General features: G+C 37.9%; 2 protein-coding genes across 2 annotated transcripts in view; both read left to right on the top strand.

Annotated features, from left to right (window-relative positions):
* The window catches only part of TBCA (tubulin folding cofactor A), a 99937-nt gene that overhangs the window by 41031 nt on the left and 36596 nt on the right, over positions 1 to 22310 (top strand). The gene's annotated exons all lie outside the window — the stretch shown is intronic.
* LOC133089512 (large ribosomal subunit protein uL11-like) lies at positions 16035 to 16668 on the top strand. Its single transcript, XM_061187591.1, has one exon. The coding sequence runs from the start codon at positions 16035 to 16037 to the stop codon at positions 16626 to 16628; it is 594 nt and encodes a 197-aa protein (XP_061043574.1). The 3' UTR covers positions 16629 to 16668.

Here is a 22310-nt window from a genome sequence, read left to right as displayed (position 1 = left end):
TGTAAAGTAGGAAGGACAAAAATAGAGAATTTATAGATGTGAAAATCAGAAGAGGTTGTGGTGGCCGTGAGAATGGAACTTGAAGACTTCCAAATGCAGGGAGTATAATTAACCAAGGGCCCCTGCTACTGGACTGTGAAATCTGTTACTACATTTTTCCCAAAGCCTTGCTTCCCACGAGCTGCTGACAGCTAGTGGCAGACAGGCCTTTTCCTGGGGGATATGGGATTCCCGTAACAGCCAGCTTTGGCCTGAGGACTCCCCAGTGGCCTTGCCAAACCTTCGTAAAACTGTATGGCAGTCTAGGATGCTTCCTCCTAACCTTTCCTCACTCTTTCATTCAGGCTCAGACTTGCGTCATGGTCTGATGACCCTCCCAGCCTTCTCCAGCTCCCTTCCCATTTTCTCTCTCATGGATATTTGCACTGACAGAATCCTCACAAGTTTAATCCCATCTTAGTGTCTGCTTCTCCAAGGACCTGGCTAACAGAAATTAAGTGACTTTCAAAAGGGTACACAGATGTTAAGCGGCAAAATAGAGACTCTCCAATCTAGGGTTTAGGTTTCTTAGTCCATGTCTCTAACCGTTAACATGCTATCCTTTAGTAAGGCAATAACTTTTGACTCTGGCATTTATTTTTCCTAGCTAGTCTTTTGAGTCTAATGGTGTGATTAAATACCTTAATTCTGTAGTTGATTATCAAATCTTTAAGAACTCTGATAGTTATTCCAGGTCTCAGACCAATTAATTTTCCGGCTGTTATTTGTCATGTTGCTAGAAAATGGCATGGAAGTGGAGGAAAATACAATAGACGGTTTATGTTTTGTTAAGGAATGTATTCCAAGATCTTTTCAAATCCCCCAGATTTGCAAACGCAGTAATTTTCTTAGATTCCTTTACTTACTATTATCACTGCCAATAGCAATTGACTTTCTTTTCTGGCTCTTTTTCCTCAAAGAAACAAAATGGGTTTTTGTTGGTTTGTGGTTAGTTCATTTACTAGAGTTATATCACGCACACAGACAAAAGAAAGAACAGAACAGCTACGTTGAGATTGGATTCTGGACAGTTGTCAGACTCATTCACCATATTGGTGACTTGTTCCTGAATACCACACAGCTCATAACCATAACTATTTCAGCAAAATTAAAATTATATTACATGAACATTTTGGGGTATTTACTGAGAGTTAAGTCCTCAAATGTTAAGTCCCCAAATGTCTTCTGTATTTTCTTGGAGACCAATGACATATAGGGGAAAAAAGTCATTGAGGACCTTTTACAGAAATAACTTAGTTTATTTTCTTTTCTTTAGAATATAAAATGTTGACATTACCTGATTTTTGTTTAAAGATCTTAGAAATATGAAACAGCGTTTACTAAGTAGAATAAATATTAAAATTTTTCTACACTTTAATTTTATGACCAGCAAGGTTGGGAGAGGAAGGGGAGGGATCAGTGAGAGATATGTAGATGGAAGAGACATAAGACAACAGAAAGGCGGGGAATAAGGGGTAGAAAGAAGGAGTAAATATTTGCTTTGGGCTCTGGGCCTCAGGTAACATTTCACTTATTCTACCCATGAAGGGACTTAAGCTCCTTGAGAGTGACACAACATGCTTTATTCTCTTTGCAGTCTTCAGAATCCAGGATGGTGCCTTGAACTTAGTAGTTATTCAAAAAGTGTTTGATTCATAGCTGAATGACAGGCTGATGAATCAGTGCTCAGTTCTTCAAATATTTCTAATCCATAATTGTTAGAGAGAGTCCTGATTGGGATAACTAGAGTGGCCTCTCAGGGTAGAAGGTATTCCCTGAACTTTATCAGCAGCAGCCTGAGGAGTAAAGGAAGTTTAGCCAAGGGTTAAATCCAGGCTCAAGCTAATTTCCCTAGTCTGTGTTTTTGGGATTGGTAAATATATCAATTATTTAATATAAAATCTTCCTTCAGCCCTTTTCTAAATATTGCAGTTTCCTCTGACTAGAACATTCCCCAGCATACTGCTTTGAATAATACTTACTTAGTCCTCAATTTTTAGGTCTCTTCTTAATCATTACTTCTTTCCTGAAGTCTTCCCTGGCTAATGACAGAATCACATGCTCTTTGTGTCCCAAGCGCCATCAAACCTAGAGATTTACATGCATCTTTATTCTTACTGTACTTATTACTTCCTCTTAGAATTAAAGATCTTAACCTTTTATTAAAAGGCATCATTCTATCTGTGTACCGAATCCCATCCCTTTGTTAAGTGTTTGTCTTTTCTCTTTAATCTCTTTACAAGTTTATTCCAAAAAGTATTCAAACATGCTGAAGTCACTAATATGTTAAAGAATCAACAGCAAAAAAACCTTTATCTCATTTCCCTCCCTAGGAGCCAGACTTGTCGAAAGAGTTCATCAGCAGTGAAACAAAGGTCACTCATGATATCTAACAGTCTTTATCTTGACTTACTAGCAGCCATTGACAGAATTACTTTCCCCTCCTTGAAAAGTTTTCTATCCTGTTTTCTTTCCTTGGCTACAGTGATACTGCAGTACTCTGGTTTCCCTTCTACCTCTTTGCTCCTCCTCAGTCTTATTTTTGTTTTTTTCTTCCTTTGTTATTTATGTAACAGAAATGTATTGAGCCACTGATATATGACAGATACTGTCTGCATGACAGGGATATAGTGGTAAATAAGACAGATGTAAAATTTCTCATCACAAGAAAAAAAATTTTGTAACTCTGTATGGTGATGGGCATTGTGGGGATCATTTTGCAATACATATAAATGTCGAATCGTTATGTTGTACACCGGAACTAATATAATGATGTTATATGTAAATTATACACCAATTTTAACAAAAGACAGTTGTGTCAATACTTCTTGCATTATTGTAGCTTACCCTCTCTCAAATGTTCTCTGGGGCTCTACCTGGGGCTTTTTTCCCTTTTCACTTTGTAAACACTCCAATGAGCAGCCTCCTTCACTCCTATGACCCCAGTTACATCAGTATGTTCCTGATTCCCTCATATATATCTTCCTTTTGAACTCCAGGTCTGGGTACCTCTGTACATTTCCACTTTAATGTCACATAGGCACCTCCAGTATAACAAGGTCCTAATTTTATATTTTCTCTCTCCCACACTGTTCCTGGTCTCCTTATCTCAGGCACTGGCACTACCACACCACCATCTGCCCAGTTACCTTTGGATTCTCCTGCTCCCTTATCTTCCCACATCCATTATTCACCCTGGTTAAAATAATCATCAATTTTATCTATATCTCTTCATTCCCACCACTCTTTTATCTATATCTCTTCATTCCCACCACTCTTGACTAGACCACAACCATTTTTCTCTTGTGTTATGATCACACTCCCCTTATCTGCCTGGCCCTAGCCCTAGCCCTGCCCCTCTCTATTACATTGTCCATATTGCAGTCATAGTGATTTTTTTTTATAATGATCTTTTTAAAAGGCAAATATGATTGAGTAGGTCACTCACCTGATACGTCTGTTAAATACATTTAGGAAAAATCCAGATTCTTTAGTATGACCTTATAAGGTTATGTTCTGGACCCTTACTCTCTTGTTTATCTTTTGCTGCTCTTCTCCTCCACACCGAATGAATCAGCCTTACTTAATTTTCAAACCAACTTTCCATATTCTCTCTCACTTTATAATCTTTTGTGCTCTTCTTGGTACCTAAAATGCTGCCACCCTGCTTGCTATTCCTGTCATATACCCTTTCCCTCTTCTTTGCTCTGCTAATTCTTACTCATTCATCAAATCCTAACTTTGACATCATTTTCTTGAAAAAACCTTCCCTAACAGCCCTCCCCCAACTTCCATTTACATTAGATCTGCTTTAACTATACTACGAAGCTGCAGTAATCAAAACAGTATGGTAGTGGCGCAAAAACAGAAATATAAATCAGTGGAACAGAATAGAAAGCCCAGAGATAAACTCACGCACCTATGGCCACCTAATCTTTGACAAAGGAGGCAAGAATATACAATGGAGAAAAGACAGTCTCTTCAGTAAGTAGTGCTGGGAAAACTGGACAGCTACATGTAAAAGAATGAAATTAGAATACTCCCTAACACCATTCACAAGAATAAACTCAAAATGGATTAAAGACCTAAAATGTAAGGTCAGACCCTATAAAGCTCTCAGAGGAAAACATAAGCAGAACACTCTTTGACATAAATCACAGCAAGATCTTTTTTTTTTTTTTTTAAGACCCATTTATTCTCTAGTTCTGCCCACATGGAGACACGCTCCTTGAAAAGGCATTAAATCCTTCCATTCACTTTAACACCTTGTGCTGAAAACACGTGTTCAACGATTTCAACTACGAGATCCACATTCTTAAAGCACTAATTCTTAAACCTCATCTAGATTTCTCCCCTTGGATGGGGGGAGATGACCAAATACAGCGAAGAACAGCTCAGGACTGTGGGGTCTGCTCACCCAGAAGACCTTGCAGCTCCCCTGACCACCCGGCTGGAGCCAGGATTAGGTCCCTGCAACAAGGGGCATCTGCTGGGCTGCCGCCGCCACAGATGGGATGCTGCTGCCTTCGGGCGCCTTCCTGCCCCACCGCCACCAGCCCCCAACTCCTGTCCTCTTCACTAGGCTGTCTGTCACCTTTAGTTTCCCTGGAGTTTGGGGATTCCAGACCGTCTCTGCTCACACTTCTGTGTCACGCCTGCTGCCTCAGCACTGCTGATCCACACCAAGGGGAAAAGTACACAGAACTGCTTTTCAACACACCAACGTTCCACACAAAAGTTATTTTATAAGCTTGCAGGTTCTTTTTCATCAGAGGACATTCCCAAGGCCATGACTTCCCCCAGCTCCCCACTGCCCTTGCAAGCAGACTGGACGTGCGTGACCGCTGTGCTGTGAGTTGGGCACACCCCCCTGGCTCCACTCCGGCGGACTCTCCTGGAGAACTGAGGGCGGTGCCCTGGGCTCATCAGCAGGATCTGTCCTGAAGCCAGTCTTAGAGTGACAAGAGCCACACCTGCAGGTCTATTCCACTGACCAGCCACACAGGACCGAGCTGGGCCCACGGACCTTGGTCTGGATTGTGTTGGCTGGTCATTCTTGCCTAGGTTCACAGGCCAACAGCCAGTGTCCTTTCTTTCCTGCTCATCACTGCACCAGTGGCTCACTCCTACCTGCTGCCATCATATGCCTGGCAACCTCACGTTCCGGGGCCAGTCAAGAACTGAGACCCCAGCAGGCCTCTAGTTCCCAGCAGGCAAACTCCACATTAAACTACTGCTGCCTAGCCGTGTTCTCGAGGCTTCAGAGCCAGGAAAGTGCAGAGAGCATAGCAAGCTGCAGTGCCCCCAGTCCCGGACCCGCGATGCTCTGCGGAGGTGCCAGAACCTCGCCGCACCCCCCACCCCAACACAAGCGACCTCTGTGCCCACCTGTCCTGCGGACCCAGGTGCACCTCCGGCCACTGTGACCCAGGACGGAGGCTCCAGCCCCAAGGCCGTGCGGACCTGCCAGGCCCACCTCCGTCCCCACCACTGGAAAAAAGCAGCAAGATCTTTTTTGATCCACGTCCCAGAGTAATGAAAATAATAACAAAAATAAACAAATGGGATCTAATTAAACTTAAAAGATTTTGCACAGCAAAGAAAACCATAAACAAAACAAAAAGACAACCCTTAGAATGGGAGAAAATATTTGCAAATGAAGCAACCAACAGGGGATTAATCTCCAAACTATACAAACAGCTCATGAGCTCAATATCAAAAAAACAGATAACCCAATCAAAAAATGGGCAGAAGATCTAAATAGACATTTCTCCAGAGAAGACACACAGATGGCCAAAAAGCACATGAAAAGATGCTCAGCATCACTAATTATTTGAGAAATACAGATCAAAACTACAATGAGGTATCACCTCACACCAGTCAGAATGGCCATTATCAAAAAATCTACAAAAAAAAAAAAATCTACAAACAATAAATGCTGGAGAGGTTGTGGAGAAAAGGGAACCCTCCTACACTGTTGGTAAGAATGTAAATTGTACTGCCACTATGGAGAACAGTATGGAGATTCCTTAAAAAACTGAAAATAGAGGTACCATATGACCCAGCAATCCCACTCCTGGGCATATACCTAGAGAAAACTATAATTCAAAAAGATACATGCACCCAAATGTTCATTGCAGCACTATTTACAATAGCCAGAACAGGGAAGCAACGTAAATGTCCATCACCAGAGTAATGGATAAAGAAGATGTGGTACGTATATACAGTGGAATATTACTTGGCCATAAAAAACAAAATAATGCCATTTGTAGCAACATGGATGGACCTAGAGATTATCATACTGAGTGAAGTAAGACAGAGAAAGACAAATATCATGTGATATCACTTATATGTGGAATCTTTAAAAAAAAAAGGGGTACAAATGAACTTATTTACAAAACAGAAGTAGAGTCATGGATGTAGAAAACAAACGTATGGTTACCAGGGGATAAGGGAAAGGAGGGATAAACTGGGAGATTGGGATTGACATATTCACATGACTATATATAAAATAGATAGCTAGTAAGAACGTGCTGTATAGCACAGGGAACTCTACTCACTACTCTGTAGTGGCCTATATGGGAAAAGAATCTTAGGGAAAAAAAAGTGGATATATGTATATGTATAACAGATTCACTTTGCTGTACACCTGAAACTAACACAACATTGTAAATCAACTATACTCCAATAAGTATTAAAAAAAAAATTGACAATGAAAGAAAAAAATTGGATCTGCTTCAAAAGATAAAATATTCTCCCCAAAAGATTAATGTATTTTACTGAAGGAGTTGTGGTTATGGAATACATTTTAGATTTTAATGTTGAATTCTTATTTGAATAACTGGGTTTCTAGCTGTAACTTTCTTTAGTATCTTTTTTTATTTTTATTTTTTTAAGGCCCCCAAGGAGCCTTTTACTTGCTACTGTGTTTCAAAAGAAGCAAAATCTGAAAGGAGGATTTGATGAGTAGTTAAGAAAAGTATTTCTAAGGGTATCATTTCTGCCTCTTGGTCTTATTAACAATGTAAGTAACCTCAGGAATATATATATAACTGTTTTCTGTAGGGGAATAGTGCTGGTGGGCTTCTTGACTTTGAGATACTGAAATGCTGGTCTTAGTAGGACATTCCCTGGAAAAGATGGGCAGGGAAGGGAAGTGATCCAACTGAAGATAACTGACCTTCTCTATAGAGCAGGGTATTTCAAACTTTTTTGATCCAACCCAGAGTAAGACATAGACTTTTTTTTTTTTTTTTTTTGCATCATGGCACAGTACACACACACACACACACACACACACACACACACATTTATAAAACTGGAACAAAAGTTTAATGAAATATTCCTGTTTTTAGCACTTATAGTGTACTCTGATATTTCCAGTTCCATTCTGTTCTCTTCCATTAAAACAGTGCTGACCAAAACCCGCTGAATTGATTTCAGGAGTCATGGATTAGAACCCTGACTAATGGGTTACAACCAGCCATTTGGAAACACTCCTATAGAAGTAGCTAGTGACTAAAATCTATTTTCAAACTGGCCAGCTCAACAAACAGAATCACAGCCAAGTGAGAACACTTGGTATGGGAAGGACATGAGTAACAGTTACTGAATACTTGTTATGTGTGCAGCATTAGACCAGGAACTGTACTTACTTTATATTCACTACAGTGTTGTAGAGTAGTTAGTCTTCCTATTTTACTGGGGGAAACAGCCTCAAAGAGGCAAGTAACTTGCTTAAGGTCATATAAATAGCAAAGGTCAGAACTAAGATTTGGAGTTAGTCTGCCTAACTCCATAGCCCATTCATTTGTACCATGTTACTGTGTCTCCCAGGTAAGTAACATTGCAATAGACATGCTAAACTTAGAAGGGAATTAGTGACATTTAGGTGTCTTCAAAATTTTATAGTGGAAAATAACAATAAAAAGCCCCATTAAATGTGAGTTGAGACAGGCATAAACATTGACAAACAGTTAAATAGTGATAGATTATATTGGCTTTCCAGAGAGCTTAAGTTCTTCATGCCTCTGCTCATCCAAGAGGTAGAGGTAATATCCTTAAGGCTGAGATATATGGGATTTCTTGTTGGTAAGGTAAATGAAATGTTCAGAGGCTTTACTACTGCACCAGAGCAGATAATAAGGCAATTAGAACCGTTAAATTGATGAAACACCAGAGTGGGATGAATTATATCATGAATTGCAAAGAAACAAGAAATTTTATGGCAACTTTTGAGACCTAAGGATGAAAGGTATATCAGTAAAGAGAAGAGAAATTGATAGTTAAACTTTAAGTGCTAGATTTATTGACCTGAAAACCCAACTAAGCATTTTAGGGTCAGTTTCAGAATATTATTTATCAGCTTTGTAAATAAATAGAAAAAATTATCAGTCTCTGCTGATGGTTTGATTTCCACTATTAATAAAATGAATTTAAGATGTGTTTCTTCCTTTCCATTTTTGAGCTGCAACATACCCTAGGGATCATCTAGTCCAGCCCCCTCATTTTACAGATGTTGAACCTAAGACCCAGAGAAATTAAGCAGCTTACCCAAGATCACATTACAAAGTAGTCAAGAATTAGAACTAAAACCCAGATCTCCTGACATTCCATTGGCTTAAATTTTATTTGACCTGAGTAGGAGAATTGGTAAATTACTTCTTATATAAGCTGATTTATGGAATACTCTACTTTCTTTAAAATTCCCATCACATAAATAATCCCACTGCTAACACTTAAATAATGCACTGTTTGCCAAAGAAAGCTGGAAAACAGTCACTGGAGATGGCTAGCCTTTCATGTTTTAATAAGGAAAGGACTGCCTGCTTTTTGTTTTTATTGTCGTCGTTAACAAAGGCTTTTGGTCATACTTTCAGTCTAAGAATCAGATCTGTAAATGTGAGTGTTCACACCTAGCAGATAGACTTTTGATAGTTTCCTTAGTGACATGAGCTTTTTCATATTTATGTCAAAAACTTCAGGAGTGGCTGTAGCTATTGGTTTAAACAAACAGGAAAATGGTTCAATTATAAGCTCTATCTTTAGAAAACTTTTGGGGATGTTATTCTCATATATTTCCAAAAGTCCTTTCTAGGTTTCAGAAACCTTATATACATATGCCTTTAGTTTAAGTGGGCACAACTAATTTCCACTGTTTCTGTTACAGAATGTTGGATAGATCTCTAATATTCATCGTCTATATGATTTTTAATGCACTGACACAGGATGACTATTAATTGAGATACTATTGTGCAAGAAGCTCAACTGTAAAGCATTATGTAGATGTATATTGTCATCAAGATACAACTATTTTGGTTATAGTTATTTGGATAAGAAATCAGTTTAAAATTCTGCTGGGTGAGTTGAGGAAGGCTTCCTGGAAGAAATGACATTTGAAGTAGATCTTGAGTGAGTGGTCGAGATGAGGAGTTGAGGATTGGGAAGGGGAGTCATGTTCTCTTAGCAAAAGAAATAAGATAAAAATCTCCATTTAGGAAATGAGTTGGATATACTTGGGACACTTTATGGACAATATGATAGTTGTGTAAAAAGCATGGAGTGTTGGGGCTTCCCTGGTGGCACAGTGGTTAAGAATCCGCCTGCCAATGCAAGGCACACGGGTTCCAGCCCTGGTCCAGGAAGATCCCTCATGCCGTGGAGCAATTAAGCCCATGTGCCACAACTACTGAGCCTGCACTCTAGAGCCCGCGAGCCACAACTACTGAGACCACGTGCCACAACTACTGAAGCCCACGTGCCTAGAGCCCGTGCTCCACAAGAAAAGCCACTGCAATAAGAAGCCTGCTCACCGCAATGAAGAGTAGCCCCCGCTCGCCCTAACTAGAGAAAGCCTGCGAGCAGCAACAAAGACCCAAACGAAGACGCAGCCAAAACAAAAACAAAAACAAACAAGCAAAAAAGCATGGAGTGTAAAATGAGAAATACAGCTAGGGGGTCTTTAATGTCCTTTTGAGAAATTTGGAATTCTATAGACATTGTGTCTGTTTATTGAATTATCTAAGTAAAGCAAAGGAATTCTAGTGACAGTTTGAAGGCTGCATTGTCAAGGTAAAGAAAACAGTTGTTTCCTTGTGTTTAAATTTTTTCTTTTCCAGCTAGATTTTTTAACTTAGAACCAACTTGACCTCTGCTGGACTGTGTCTAGTTAAGTGCTACATAGTAGTGGTTGCACAATCAGAGTTTATTTTAAATGGATGAATTTCTGCTTTGGGAATTTCTTTTAAGTGGAGATAATCCTGTTTTATGTTGTTTTGTTTTGTTTTTAACATCTTTGTTTTTTTGAATTTTAGTATTTTTTTATACAGCAGGTTCTTATTAGTCATCCATTTTATACACATCAGTATATATATGTCAATCCCAATCTCCCAATTCATCACACCACCACCCGCCGCTGCTTTCCCCCCTTGGTGTCCATACGTTTCTTCTCTACATCTGTGTCTCAATTTCTGCCCTGCAAACTGATTCACCTGTGCCATTTTTCTAGGTTCCACATATATGCATTAATATGCGATATTTGTTTTTCTCTTTCTGACTTACTTCAGTCTGTATGACGCTCCCTAGCTTCATCCACGTCTCTACAAATGACCCAATTTCATTCCTTTTATGGCTGAGTAATATTCCATTGTATATATGGGCCACATCTTCTTTATCCATTCATCTGTTGGTGGACACTTAGGTTGCTTCCATGTCCTGGCTATTGTAAATAGAGCTGCAATGAACATTTTGGTACATGACTCTTTGAATTATGGTTTTCTCACAGTATATGCCCAGTAGTGAGATTGCTGGGTCGTATGGTGGTTCTATTTTTAGTTTTTTGAGGAAGCCTCCATACTGTTCTCCATAGTAGCTGTATCAATTTACATTCCCATCAACAGTGCAAGAGGGTTCCGTTTTCTCCACACCCTCTCCAGCATTTGTTGTTTGTAGATTTTCTGATGATGCCCATTCTAACTGGAGTGAGGTGATACCTCATTGTAGTTTTGATTTGCATTTCTCTAATAATTAGTGATGTTGAGCAGCTTTTCATGTGCTTCTTGGCCATCTGTATGTCCTCTTTGCAGAAATGTCTGTTTAGGTCTTCTGCCCATTTTTGGATTGGGTTGTTTGTTTTTTTAATATTGAGCTGCATGAGCTGTTTATATATTTCGGAGATTAATCCTTTGTCCGTTGATTCGTTTGCAAATATTTTTTCCCATTCATTAGGTCCCATTTGTTTATTTTTGTTTTTATTTCCATTACGGTAGTAGGTGGATCAAAAAGATCTTGCTGTGATTTATCTCAGAGTGTTCTTCCTATGTTTTCCTCTAAGAGTTTTATGGTGTCCGGTCCTACATTTAGGTCTCGAATCCATTTTGAGTTTATTTTTGTGTATGGTGTTAGGGAGTGTTCTACTTTCATTCTTTTACACGTAGCTGTCCAGTTTTCCCAGCACCACTTATTGAAGAGACTGTCTTTTCTCCGTTGTATATCCTTGCCTCCTTTGCAATAGATTAGTTGACCATAGGTGCGTGGTTTATCTCTGGGCTTTATGTCCTGTTCCATTGATCTATATTTCTGTTTTTGTGCACCAGTACCATATTGTCTTGATTACTGTAGCTTTGTAGTATAGTCTGAAGTCAGGGAGTCTGATTCCTCCAGCTCCGTTTTTTTCCCTCAAGACTGCTTTGGCTATTTGGGGTCTTTTGTGTCTCCATACAGATTTTAAGATTTTTTTTGTTCTAGTTCTGTAAAAAATGCCATTGGTAATTTGATAGGGATTGTATGGAATCTGTAGATTGCTTTGGGTAGTGTAGTCGTTTTCACAGTATTGATTCTTCCAATCCAAGAACATGGTATATCTTTCCATTTGTTTGTATCATCCTTAATTTCTTTCATCAGTGTCTTACAGTTTTCTGCATACAGGTCTTTTGGCTCCCTAGATAGGTTTATTCCTAGGTATTTTATTCTTTTTGTTGCAGTGGTAAATGGGAGTGTTTCCTTAATTTCTCTTTCAGATTTTTCATCATTAGTGTATAGGAATGCAAGAGATTTCTGTGCATTAATTTTATATCCTGCAACTTTACCAAATTCATTGATTAACTCTAGTAGTTTTCTGGTGGCATCTTTAGGATTCTCTATGTATAGTATCATGTCATCTGCAAACAGTGACAGTTTTACTTCTTCTTTTCCAATTTGTATTCTTTTTATTTCTTTTTCTTCTCTGACTGCCGTGGCTAGGACTTCCAAAACTATGTTGAATAATAGTGGCGAGAGTGGACATCCTTGTCTTGTTCCTGATCTTAGAGGAAATGCTTTCAGTTTTTCACCATTGAGAATGATGTTTCCTGTGGGTTTGTCATATATGGCCTTTATTATGTTGAGATAGGTTCCCTCTACGTCCACTTTCTGGAGAGTTTTAATCATAAATGGGTGTTGAATTTTGTCAAAAGCTTTTTCTGCATCTATTGAGATGATCATATGGTTTTTATTCAATTTGTTAGTATGGTGTGTCACATTGATTGATTTGCGTATATTGAAGAATCCTTGCATCCCTGGGATAAATCCCACTTGATCATGGTGTATGATCCTTTTAATGTGTTGTTGGATTCTGTTTGCTAGTATTTTTTGAGGATTTTTGCATCTATATTCATCAGTGATATTGGTCTGTAATTTTCTTTTTTTGTAGTATCTTTGTCTGGTTTTGGTATCAGGGTGATGGCGGCCTCATAGAATGAGTTTGGGAGTGTTCCTTCCTCTGCAATTTTTGGAAGAGTTTGAGAAGGATGGGTGTTAGCTCTTCTGTAAATGTTTGATAGAATTCACCTGTGAAGCCATCTGGTCCTGGACTTTTGTTTGTTGGAAAATTTTTAATCACAGTTTCAGTTTCATTCCTTGCGATTGGTCTGTTCATATTTTCTTTTTCTTCCTGGTTCAGTCTTGGAAGATTATACCTTTCTAGGAATTTGTCCATTTATTCCAGCTTGTCCATTTTATTGGCATAGAGTTGCTTGTAGTAACCTCTTAGGATGCTTTATATTTCTGCGGTGTCTGTTGTAACTTCTCCTTTTTCATTTCTAATTTTATTAATTTGAGTCCTCTCTCTCTTTTTCTTGATGAGTCTGGCTAATGATTTATCAATTTTGTTTATCTTCGCAAAGAACCAGCTTTTAGTTTTATTGAACTTTGCAATTGTTTTCTTTGTTTCAATTTCATTTATTTCTGCTCTGATCTTTATGATTTCTTTCCTTCTGCTAACTTTGGGTTTTGTTTGTTCTTCTTTCTCTAGCTCTTTTAGGTGTAAGGTTAGATTGTTTATTTGAGATTTTTCTTGTTTCTTGCGGTAGGCTTGTATTGCTATAAACTTCCCTCTTAGAACTGCTTTTGCTGCATCCCATAGGTTTTGGATCGTTGTGTTTTCATTGTCATTTGTCTCTAGGTATTTTTTGATTTCCTCTTTGCTTTCTTCAGTGATCTCTTGGTTATTTAGTAATGTATTGTTTAGCCTCCACGTGTTTATGTTTTTACTTTTTTTTTTCCCTGTAATTGATTTCTAATCTCATAGCGTTGTGGTCAGAAAAGATGCTTGATATGATTTCAGTTTTCTTAAATTTACTGAGGCTTGATTTGTGACCCAAGATGTGATCTCTCCTGGAGAATGTTCCGTGTGCACTTGAGAAGAAAGTGTAATCTGCTGTTTTTGGATGGAATGTCCTATAAATATCAATTAAATCTATCTGGTCTATTGTGTCATTTAAAGCTTGTGTTTCCTTATTAATTTTCTGTTTGGATGATCTGTCCATTGGTGTAAGTGAGGTGTTAAAGTCCCCCAGATTTATTGTGTTACTGTCGATTTTCTCTTTTATAGCTGTTAGCAGTTGCCTTATGTATTGAGGTGCTCCCATGTTAGGTGCATATATATTTATAATTGTTATATCTTCTTCTTGGATTGACCCCTTGATCATTATGTAGTGTCCTTCCTTGTCTCTTGTAACATTCTTTATTTTAAAGTCTATTTTATCTGATATGAGTATTGCTACTCCAGCTTTGTTGTGATGTCCATCTGCATGGAATATTTTTTTCCATCCCCTCACTTTCAGTCTGAATGTGTCCCTAGGTCTGAAGTGGGTCTCTTGTAGACAGCATATAGATGGGTCTTGTTTTTGTATCCATTCAGTGAGCCTGTGTCTTTTGGTTGGAGGATTTAATCCATTCACGTTTAAGGTAATTATTGATATGTATGTTCCTGTTACCATTTTCTTAATTGTTTTGGGTTTGTTTTTGTAGGTCCTTTTCTTCTCTAGTGTTTCCCACTTAGAGAAGTTCCTTTAGCATTTGTTGTAGAGCTGGTTTGGTGGTGCTGAATTCTCTTAGCTTTTGCTTGTCTGTAAAGCTTTTGATTTCTCCATCGAATCTGAATGAGATCCTTTCCAGGTAGAGTAATCTTGGTTGTAGGTTCTTCCCTTTCATCAATTTACGTATATCATGCCACTCCCGTCTGGCTTGTGAAGTTTCTTTTGAGAAATCAGCTGTTAACCTTATGGGAGTTCCCTTGTATGTTATTTGTTGTTTTTCTCTTGCTGCTTTCAATAATTTTTCTTTGTCTTTAATTTTTGCCAATTTGATTACTATGTGTCTCGGTGTGTTTCTCCTTGGGTTTATCCTGTGTGGGACTCTCTGCGCTTCGTGGACTTGGGTGGCTATTTCCTTTCCCATGTTAGGGAAGTTTTCGACTATAATCTCTTCAGATATTTTTGGGTCCTTTCTCTCTCTCTTCTCCTTCTGGGACCCCTATAATGCGAATGTTGTTGTGTTTAATGTCGTCCCAGAGGTCTCTTAGGCTGTCTTCATTTCTTTTCATCCTTTTCTTTATTCTGTTCCGCAGCAGTGAATTCCACCATTCTGTCTTCCAGGTCACTTATCCTTTCTTTTGCCTCAGATATTCTGCTACTGATTCCTTCTAGTGTATTTTTCATTTCAGTTATTGTGTTGTTCATCTCTGTTTGTTCTTTAATTCTTCTAGGTCTTTGTTAAACATTTCTTGCATCTTCTCGATCTTTGTCTCCATTCTTTTTCTGAGGTCCTGGATCATCTTCACTATGATTATTCTGAATTCTTTTTCTGGAAGGTTTCCTATCTCCACTTCATTTAGTTGTTTTTCTGGGGTTTTATCTTGTTCCATCATTTGGTACATCGCCCTCTGCCTTTTCACCTTTCTCTCTTTCTGTGAATGTGGTTTTTGTTCCACAGGCTGCAGGATTGTAGTTCTTCTTGCTTCTCCTGTCTGCCCTCTGGCCCGTGGTCCCCAGGACTGTCGCAGCTTCGGCTGGTGGGGCCCCTCCAGAGCCGGCAGCTTCAGTTAGGCCACCCTCCCCTCAGGCTCCAGGGCAGTTCAGTCTGTTGTTTTGTTTTTAATGCAAACCTATGAGTAGGACGTATAAAACTGGGCTTCTCATGTTTGCCCTTTAGAATGTATGTAAAGTGTGTACAGAATAATGAAGAATGAACAATAAGCATATGGGTATGTGAAGGACAAATTAAGCCAAATAAACTTGAATGCCCTTATTGTGTTAGCTTTTTAATAGAGTAGAATTACAAAATTCATATTCAGTAGGCAGGAAGCTAATATCTAATTTTCACTGGAATAGTTAATAGTATTTTAGGAGAATTAGAATAAGTTCTTGTTAGTTGTCAACATGGGCTAAAAACTAGCAGTTGGATCATACCAAGGTAATGATGGCATCATATTGAATTGGAGGTGGTGTTTTGCATGGTGCCATAGGTGTTATATTAAATACAATTTTATTTAAATCATATTAATTACCTTGGAGAAGGCATGCAAGAAAATTCACAAAGGATGCAAAATTTGGATTGTAATTAGAACAGAGCTGAAAAGAACTAGAGTGATGAGGCATGCCTAGGTAAACATAATGAAATTTCCTTTGAAAAATTAATTCCCTTGAGAGGAAAATTGAGCAAATTTATATGCATTAAAAATGTTTTGCTTTCGGCTTTCGGCTCGGAGGAGGCCAAGGTGCAACTTTCTTCAGTCATCCCAAATCCGGGTTCATCCGACACCAGCCGTCTCCACTGTGCCACCTGAGTTCGACCCCAGCGAGATCAAAGTCGTGTACCTGAGGTGCACCGGTGGGGAAGTCGGTGCCACGTCTGCCCTGGCCCACAAGATCAGCCCCCTGGGTCTGTCTCCAAAGAAAGTTGGTGATGACATCACCAAGGCAACTGGTGATTGGAAGGGTCTGAGGATTACAGTGAAACTGACCATTCAGAACCGACAGGCCCAGATTGAGGTGGTACCTTCTGCCTCTGCCCTGATCATCAAAGTCCTCAAGGAACCGCCAAGAGACAGAAAGAAGCAGAAAAACATTAAGCACAGTGGAAACATCACTTTTGATGAGATTGTCAACATTGCCCAACAGATGCGGCATCGATCTTTAGCTAGAGAACTCTCTGGAACCATTAAAGAGATCCTGGGGACCGCCCAGTCTATGGGCTGCAATGTTGATGGCTGCCACCCTCACGACATCTTAGATGACATCAACAGTGGTGCGGTGGAATGCCCAGCTAGTTAAGAACTGCAAAGAAAAATAATAAAGTGTTATTTGACAACCAGTGGGGAAAAAAAAAAGTTTTGTTTCTAATTTGGCATTTGCCAACGAATGAAAGTTGAGTACCTCAGTTAAGAGCCTGTCTTTCCATGTTGTGATCCTTTGTATCTAGGATATCAGTAACCAAAATTTCTTCATAATATGTAAAATCTATATATATGATTTCATAGGATCTAGATACCCATTTGCTTATAGAGAAAATGTTTGAGAGAAATTCTGAAACAGGAGACTTGTAGTCACTCTTTGTGGAGAACTATAACTCTAGAAAATGTTTTTAGTAATGTCCCAAATCACTAATTGTTTTCATTTTTTCTTTAAAAAGATTGTAATAGGTTTCCACATCTATCAGTAATGCCCACCCTGAATATTAAATTAATGAGACTCTACCAAGAAATTACCTCTCAAATCTTCTAGAAGTTTCTCCTCCTAAACAAGAAAAACAAAAATGTTAGCTGTCTTTCACTTTACCATTAAATTAAAATACTATATTTTGTGAAAAGTGCTTTCTTATCCACATAAATCGTGAAGCCATAGAGATAAGATTGATAGACCTGACTATATAAACATTATAAAATAAAATTTCTCTAGGAGAACAGAACAAAAAAGGAGGTAAAAGGAAGAAAAATCAAATAAGATGGAAAAACAAACGACATATTGGGCAAAGTATTTACCAACTACATGCCAGATAAAGGATAAGATCTAGAATATAAAAAGAGTTCTCACAAATTAATAAGAAAGATGAACACTCCACCATAAAGATAGATAAAAATATAAACAGAAAATTTACATACAAAGAAAGGAGAATTGGATGACATAAAATAATGATAACACTATGAACTACATATGCTTGTAAGTACTTCATAGATATTAACCCATTTAATTCTCCCAGCTACTAATATTGGCAGATACTGTTGTTATCCTTGCTTTACCATTGAGGAACTGAGGCACCAAGAATTTAAGTAACCTGAACCAGTGGAACCAGCATTCAAATTCAGAAAGTCAGACTGTACTCTTAATGACTATAACTCAGTAATAATCACAAAAATACAAGCACAGCTATGATATTATTGGTCACCTATAACACTGGCATAAATGAAAACACCAATACCAAGTGTTGGTGAGAGAAATGGGCTCTCTTCTCACTGTTGATGCAAATGTCAGTTGGTACAGTCTTTATGGAGGGCAATTTGGCAATACATATCACTAAGTAAAATGTACATACCCTTAGACCTAGAAGCCATGCTACGATTTTCATTTAAATAAGATATGCAGACAAGGGTATAGATGTATGTACAATTATGTTCATCTCAGTGTTTACAATAATACTTTAAAATTGGAAATAATTTAAGTTTTCATCAATAAGATATTGCTTAAAATCTGCTGCATGCAATCAGTGAAACACCGTACATATAGTTATTAAAAAATACCTGATACAGGGCTGTATGCATTAACATGGAAGGACTTCCACAACCTACTGAGTGAGACTAGACAAGGTCACTGTGAAGGAAGGGATAGTATTTATCTTGTTCATTGCCCACTGCTTGGCACAGTGTAAGCATATGGTAACTGTTGGATGGATGGATGGATGGATGGACATACGGATAGGAGAATATGGTATAGTGAAAACATTCTAAGCCTTGAAACTGGAAGGTTTCTGTTTTGTTCCCTCCTAGTAACAACAGATCACTGGAATTCAAGCCCTTTAAAGCATTGGTGTTCCACAAATATTTCTTTAAAAAGAAGCAATTCAGCTTGTGTTAACATCTGTATTAATTTCTTAGGGCTGCCAATATAAAATTACTGTGAACTGGGTGCCTTAACACAACTAAAATTTATTCTCTCACGTTTCTGGAGGCTAGAAGTCTGGAATCAAGGTGTCAGCAAATCATGCTCTTCCCTCCATCCTTCCTTGCCTCTTCTAGCTTCTTATGGTTGCCAGCAATCCTCCATTTTCTTTGGCTTTTGGCAGTATAACTCCGATCTCTGCTTCTGTCTTTACATGGCCTTCTTCCTGGTGTGTCTCTTATAAGGACACCAGTCATTGGACTTAGGGCCCACGCCAATCCTGTATGACCTCATCTTAATGAATTATGTCTGTAGAAAACCTATTTCCAGGCTTCCCTGTTGGTGCAGTGGTTAAGAATCCGCCTTCCAATGCAGGGGACACAGGTTTGAGCCCTGGTCCAGGAAGATCCCACATGCTGCGGAGCAACTAAGCCCATGCGCCACAACTACTGAGCCCGCGTGCTGCAACTACTGAAGCCCGTGCTCAGTAGTTGCACAGCCTAGAGAAGCCTTCTCTGCAACACGAGAAGCCACCGCAATGAGAAGCCCACGCACCGCAACGAAGAGTAGCCCCCGCTCGCCACTACTAGAGAAAAGCCCGCACGCAGCAACAAAGACCCAACGCAGCCAAAAATAAAATAAAATTAAAAAAAAAAAAAAAAAAGAACCTATTTCCAAATAAGATCACATTCTGAGGTTCTGGGTAGACATGAATTTTGGGCAACACTATTCAACTCCTTACAACATCTCAACTGAATACAGCCTTAAGGATGGAGTCTTACTGAATAGTCAAACTTTCAAGTTTTACTTTTTTAAAAACACCAAAAAACTATTTCAGTTTAACCATTCTGACTGGAAACATTTATAAAATAGTTTATATACCACTATTAATACTTAGGATTATATTAAAATATTACCTAAGAAACTGGAAATAAGATTTAATCTCAGAGGATAAAATGAAAGCAATATTTAATAGGTCATAATAAGGATACACAAAGATGTCCGAAAGAGAATGGGTTCTAGTCTTATAAGACTAGACTGTTAACTGATTGACTGGATTATCTTTTCCACAAAGAGTGTGTTAAGTGTATTAATAGGAAGGAAGCTTGGTCAACAGTGAAAGCGCAAAATAAAGAAAATCACAGGGTACATATCGGTTTTGTCCACCTAAAGCCTTGTCCAGGAGATGGGGGTGTTCTGAGTATAGTTTTACTGTTTGTAAGACCACCCTGTTTCCTTTAAGTAAAACAGTAGTTTTACTTTACTTTACTTTTTAGCAATGGAACCTTTTTTCCCCTCCAAAAGAAATCTTAAAAAGATTTCAAGCACATAAAACAACAGAAAACAAAGAGAGCTTCTGAGACACCTCCTTAGAATGCTAATGATCCAAGAAAAGACTGAAAACTGCTTAAGCTATGAAATAATTCTGTTTATGTAATTTTCCTTTTTTGGTACCATACTCACCAATGAATTTTCTGGTAAGGCTATGGTTTTTCGCATAGGTCTGCCTATCATAAGAGAGTGGGCTTGCCTTTTGAAAAAGACTTTTTTCTAGTGCCAGTAACAATTGTGCTCCTCATTGTATGTCAATAAATTGGCATTCTAGCATTATACATCAGCCTCATTAATCAACGTTGTTCTGCCCTTAAGACATGCTTCTACTCTTGGTGGGCTTAAAAATAAATTTTGAGCCTAAGAACCAGAAATTTGGCTGTGATTAATGGACCAAGGAAGGGAAAGCTTTTTAGTAAGGCCCTTCAAGAAGACTACCTCCTGACTGTTCCAGTGGAACACAACCAGACATAGCTCCATGAGTATTAGTTTTTTCTCATTTAAATTTCTGTTAAAAGTTTCTTTGTTTTTAAACAGAGCATATCATTTAACTTTTTTTTTTTTTTTTTTCCTCTTTACCCTTCCTGGTCCTGCTGCTCCTCGTTTAATCTTTTTTAATACATAAATTTATCACTGTCCTTTATTATAAGTTAAGGTAAGACCACTTCAGGGGATTATCAGGTTGCTGAGGCCTTTATATTCTCCTTGAAGTGCTCCTAACTGCCTTGCTTTATATGGGTCTTCTTTCTCATCCCTAGTGAGATTTCTATCATTACTTCTTCTATCAGCATGCCTGTCTATGGCACTAGTTTTCCCCTTTCTCATCTATTACCTTAAAATACAAGAAACCAAATTTTTATGTAAATTTATAAGAAACCAAATTTGTAGAAATAGACTTAAAGAGTAACTGCTCTGAATGAGGACATGAAGATCTCTCCTATAAATCATATATAAAAACTTTAGTGTAAATTTTGACCTTAATTTTGGCTCTTCTGAGGCCCTTGCTTTTTTTCTTACTTAATAAGAAAGAAATTGAAATCTCTTTAAATTAGGTAAAGGTGCACACTATCTACATTTCAGAGGGTAGATGTGCTTGCAGTTTCAAAATGCATTATTCTAATAAAAAATATACATAATCTCTTGCTTTGTCCATGTTTTCTTCAGTATTTGTACTAGAAGCATGGTTTTGGTAGAAAAGTAACTTTTACTAAACATTTGTCTCTTTTACTGAGGAGGACTGTTAGGGTATGAACTCTTGAAAGTAGATTGTAAGCCTTAAAGTTCTTGGCTCAGTAATTTTTCTTCCACATTTTTCTCTAGAATCTTAAAACTTGAAGCTTTACCTGATTAACTACACTTAACACTACTTTAGCTTTACTCATGTTATTAGCATGAATATAGTATATTATAACTATACTTTAGCTTTACTCATGTTATTAGCATGAATGTAGTATATTTTCTACTTATGTTTTTAAAAATTGTCTTCATTTTTGTGTATTTTGTACTTACAAGTTTCACACGGTCAAGTATCTTATCTTTGTTTCTTTTACTTTTTCATTATTACGAAATCACATACTATCATTTAAGTACGTCTGTTTGGGTGAGTTAGACTTGAAGTTTGTGTTTGGGCTATATTGACTATATAACTCCAAAAAGTTTTTTGGAAAGCGTGAATATCTTTTTCATGTTCTTGCCTGTTTATGTTTCCTAATCTGGGGAAAGAGCCAGAGTTTTTGGAGTTATAAAATTTTCCTATGGGGAATTCCCTGGCTGTCCTGTGGTTAGGACTCTGCGCTTTCACTGCACAGGGCCTGGGTTTGATCCCTGGTCAGGGAACTAGGATCCCACAAGCCAATTGCTGTGGCCAAAAAAAAGTTTTTTTTTTCCTATAAATGTGAAGTAAAAGTAAGGAATGATTTTATTCCTTAAGATGGATCTAGGCTGATAAATACCACATTTACCTGAGAAAATAATATAATTGCTTTTCTCTGTATACTTTTTTATAATGTTGCTGTGGTGATCATTTCCCATAACTCTTTAAAAAGAAGACAGTATAGCTGTATTAAAACATGGTACATTTCCAAAAACAAAATAGATGCTTAAAAATATCTTCTTGAATTAATAAACTAGTTTATATATTTTAAATACTCATGACAAATTATGATTGTGTAATAATATAATGAGGTTGCACAGCTTTACAAACTCAATTAGTATTATTTTTATTAATTTCACTCTTCTAAAACTGTTAGCACAGTAACCTTTTTTTTTGAATTTTTGAATTTTATTTATTTTTTTATACAGCAGTTTCTTATTAGTTATCCATTTTATACATATTAGTGCATGTATGTCAGTCCCAATCTCCCAATTCAGCACACCACCATCCCCACCCCCCCAGCCACTTTCCTGCCTTGGTGTCCATACGTTTGTTCTCTACGTCTGGGTCTCAATTTCTGCCCTGCAAACTGGTTCATCTGTACCATTTCAGTAACCTCCTTTTTAATAGTGTAATTTTTTTTTAATTACACACTG

This window comes from Eubalaena glacialis, chromosome 4 (assembly GCF_028564815.1).
Source record: "Eubalaena glacialis isolate mEubGla1 chromosome 4, mEubGla1.1.hap2.+ XY, whole genome shotgun sequence".
In the NCBI taxonomy this organism is placed as follows: Eukaryota; Metazoa; Chordata; class Mammalia; order Artiodactyla; family Balaenidae; genus Eubalaena; species Eubalaena glacialis.
Note: the sequence above shows the minus strand (reverse complement) of the source record. Positions and strands in the feature narration are given on the sequence as shown.

Excerpts from the sequence above, each read along its gene's own strand:
- LOC133089512 (XM_061187591.1), top strand. The coding sequence starts at position 16,035 with ATGTTTTGCTTTCGGCTTTCGGCTCGGAGGAGGCCAAGGTGCAACTTT.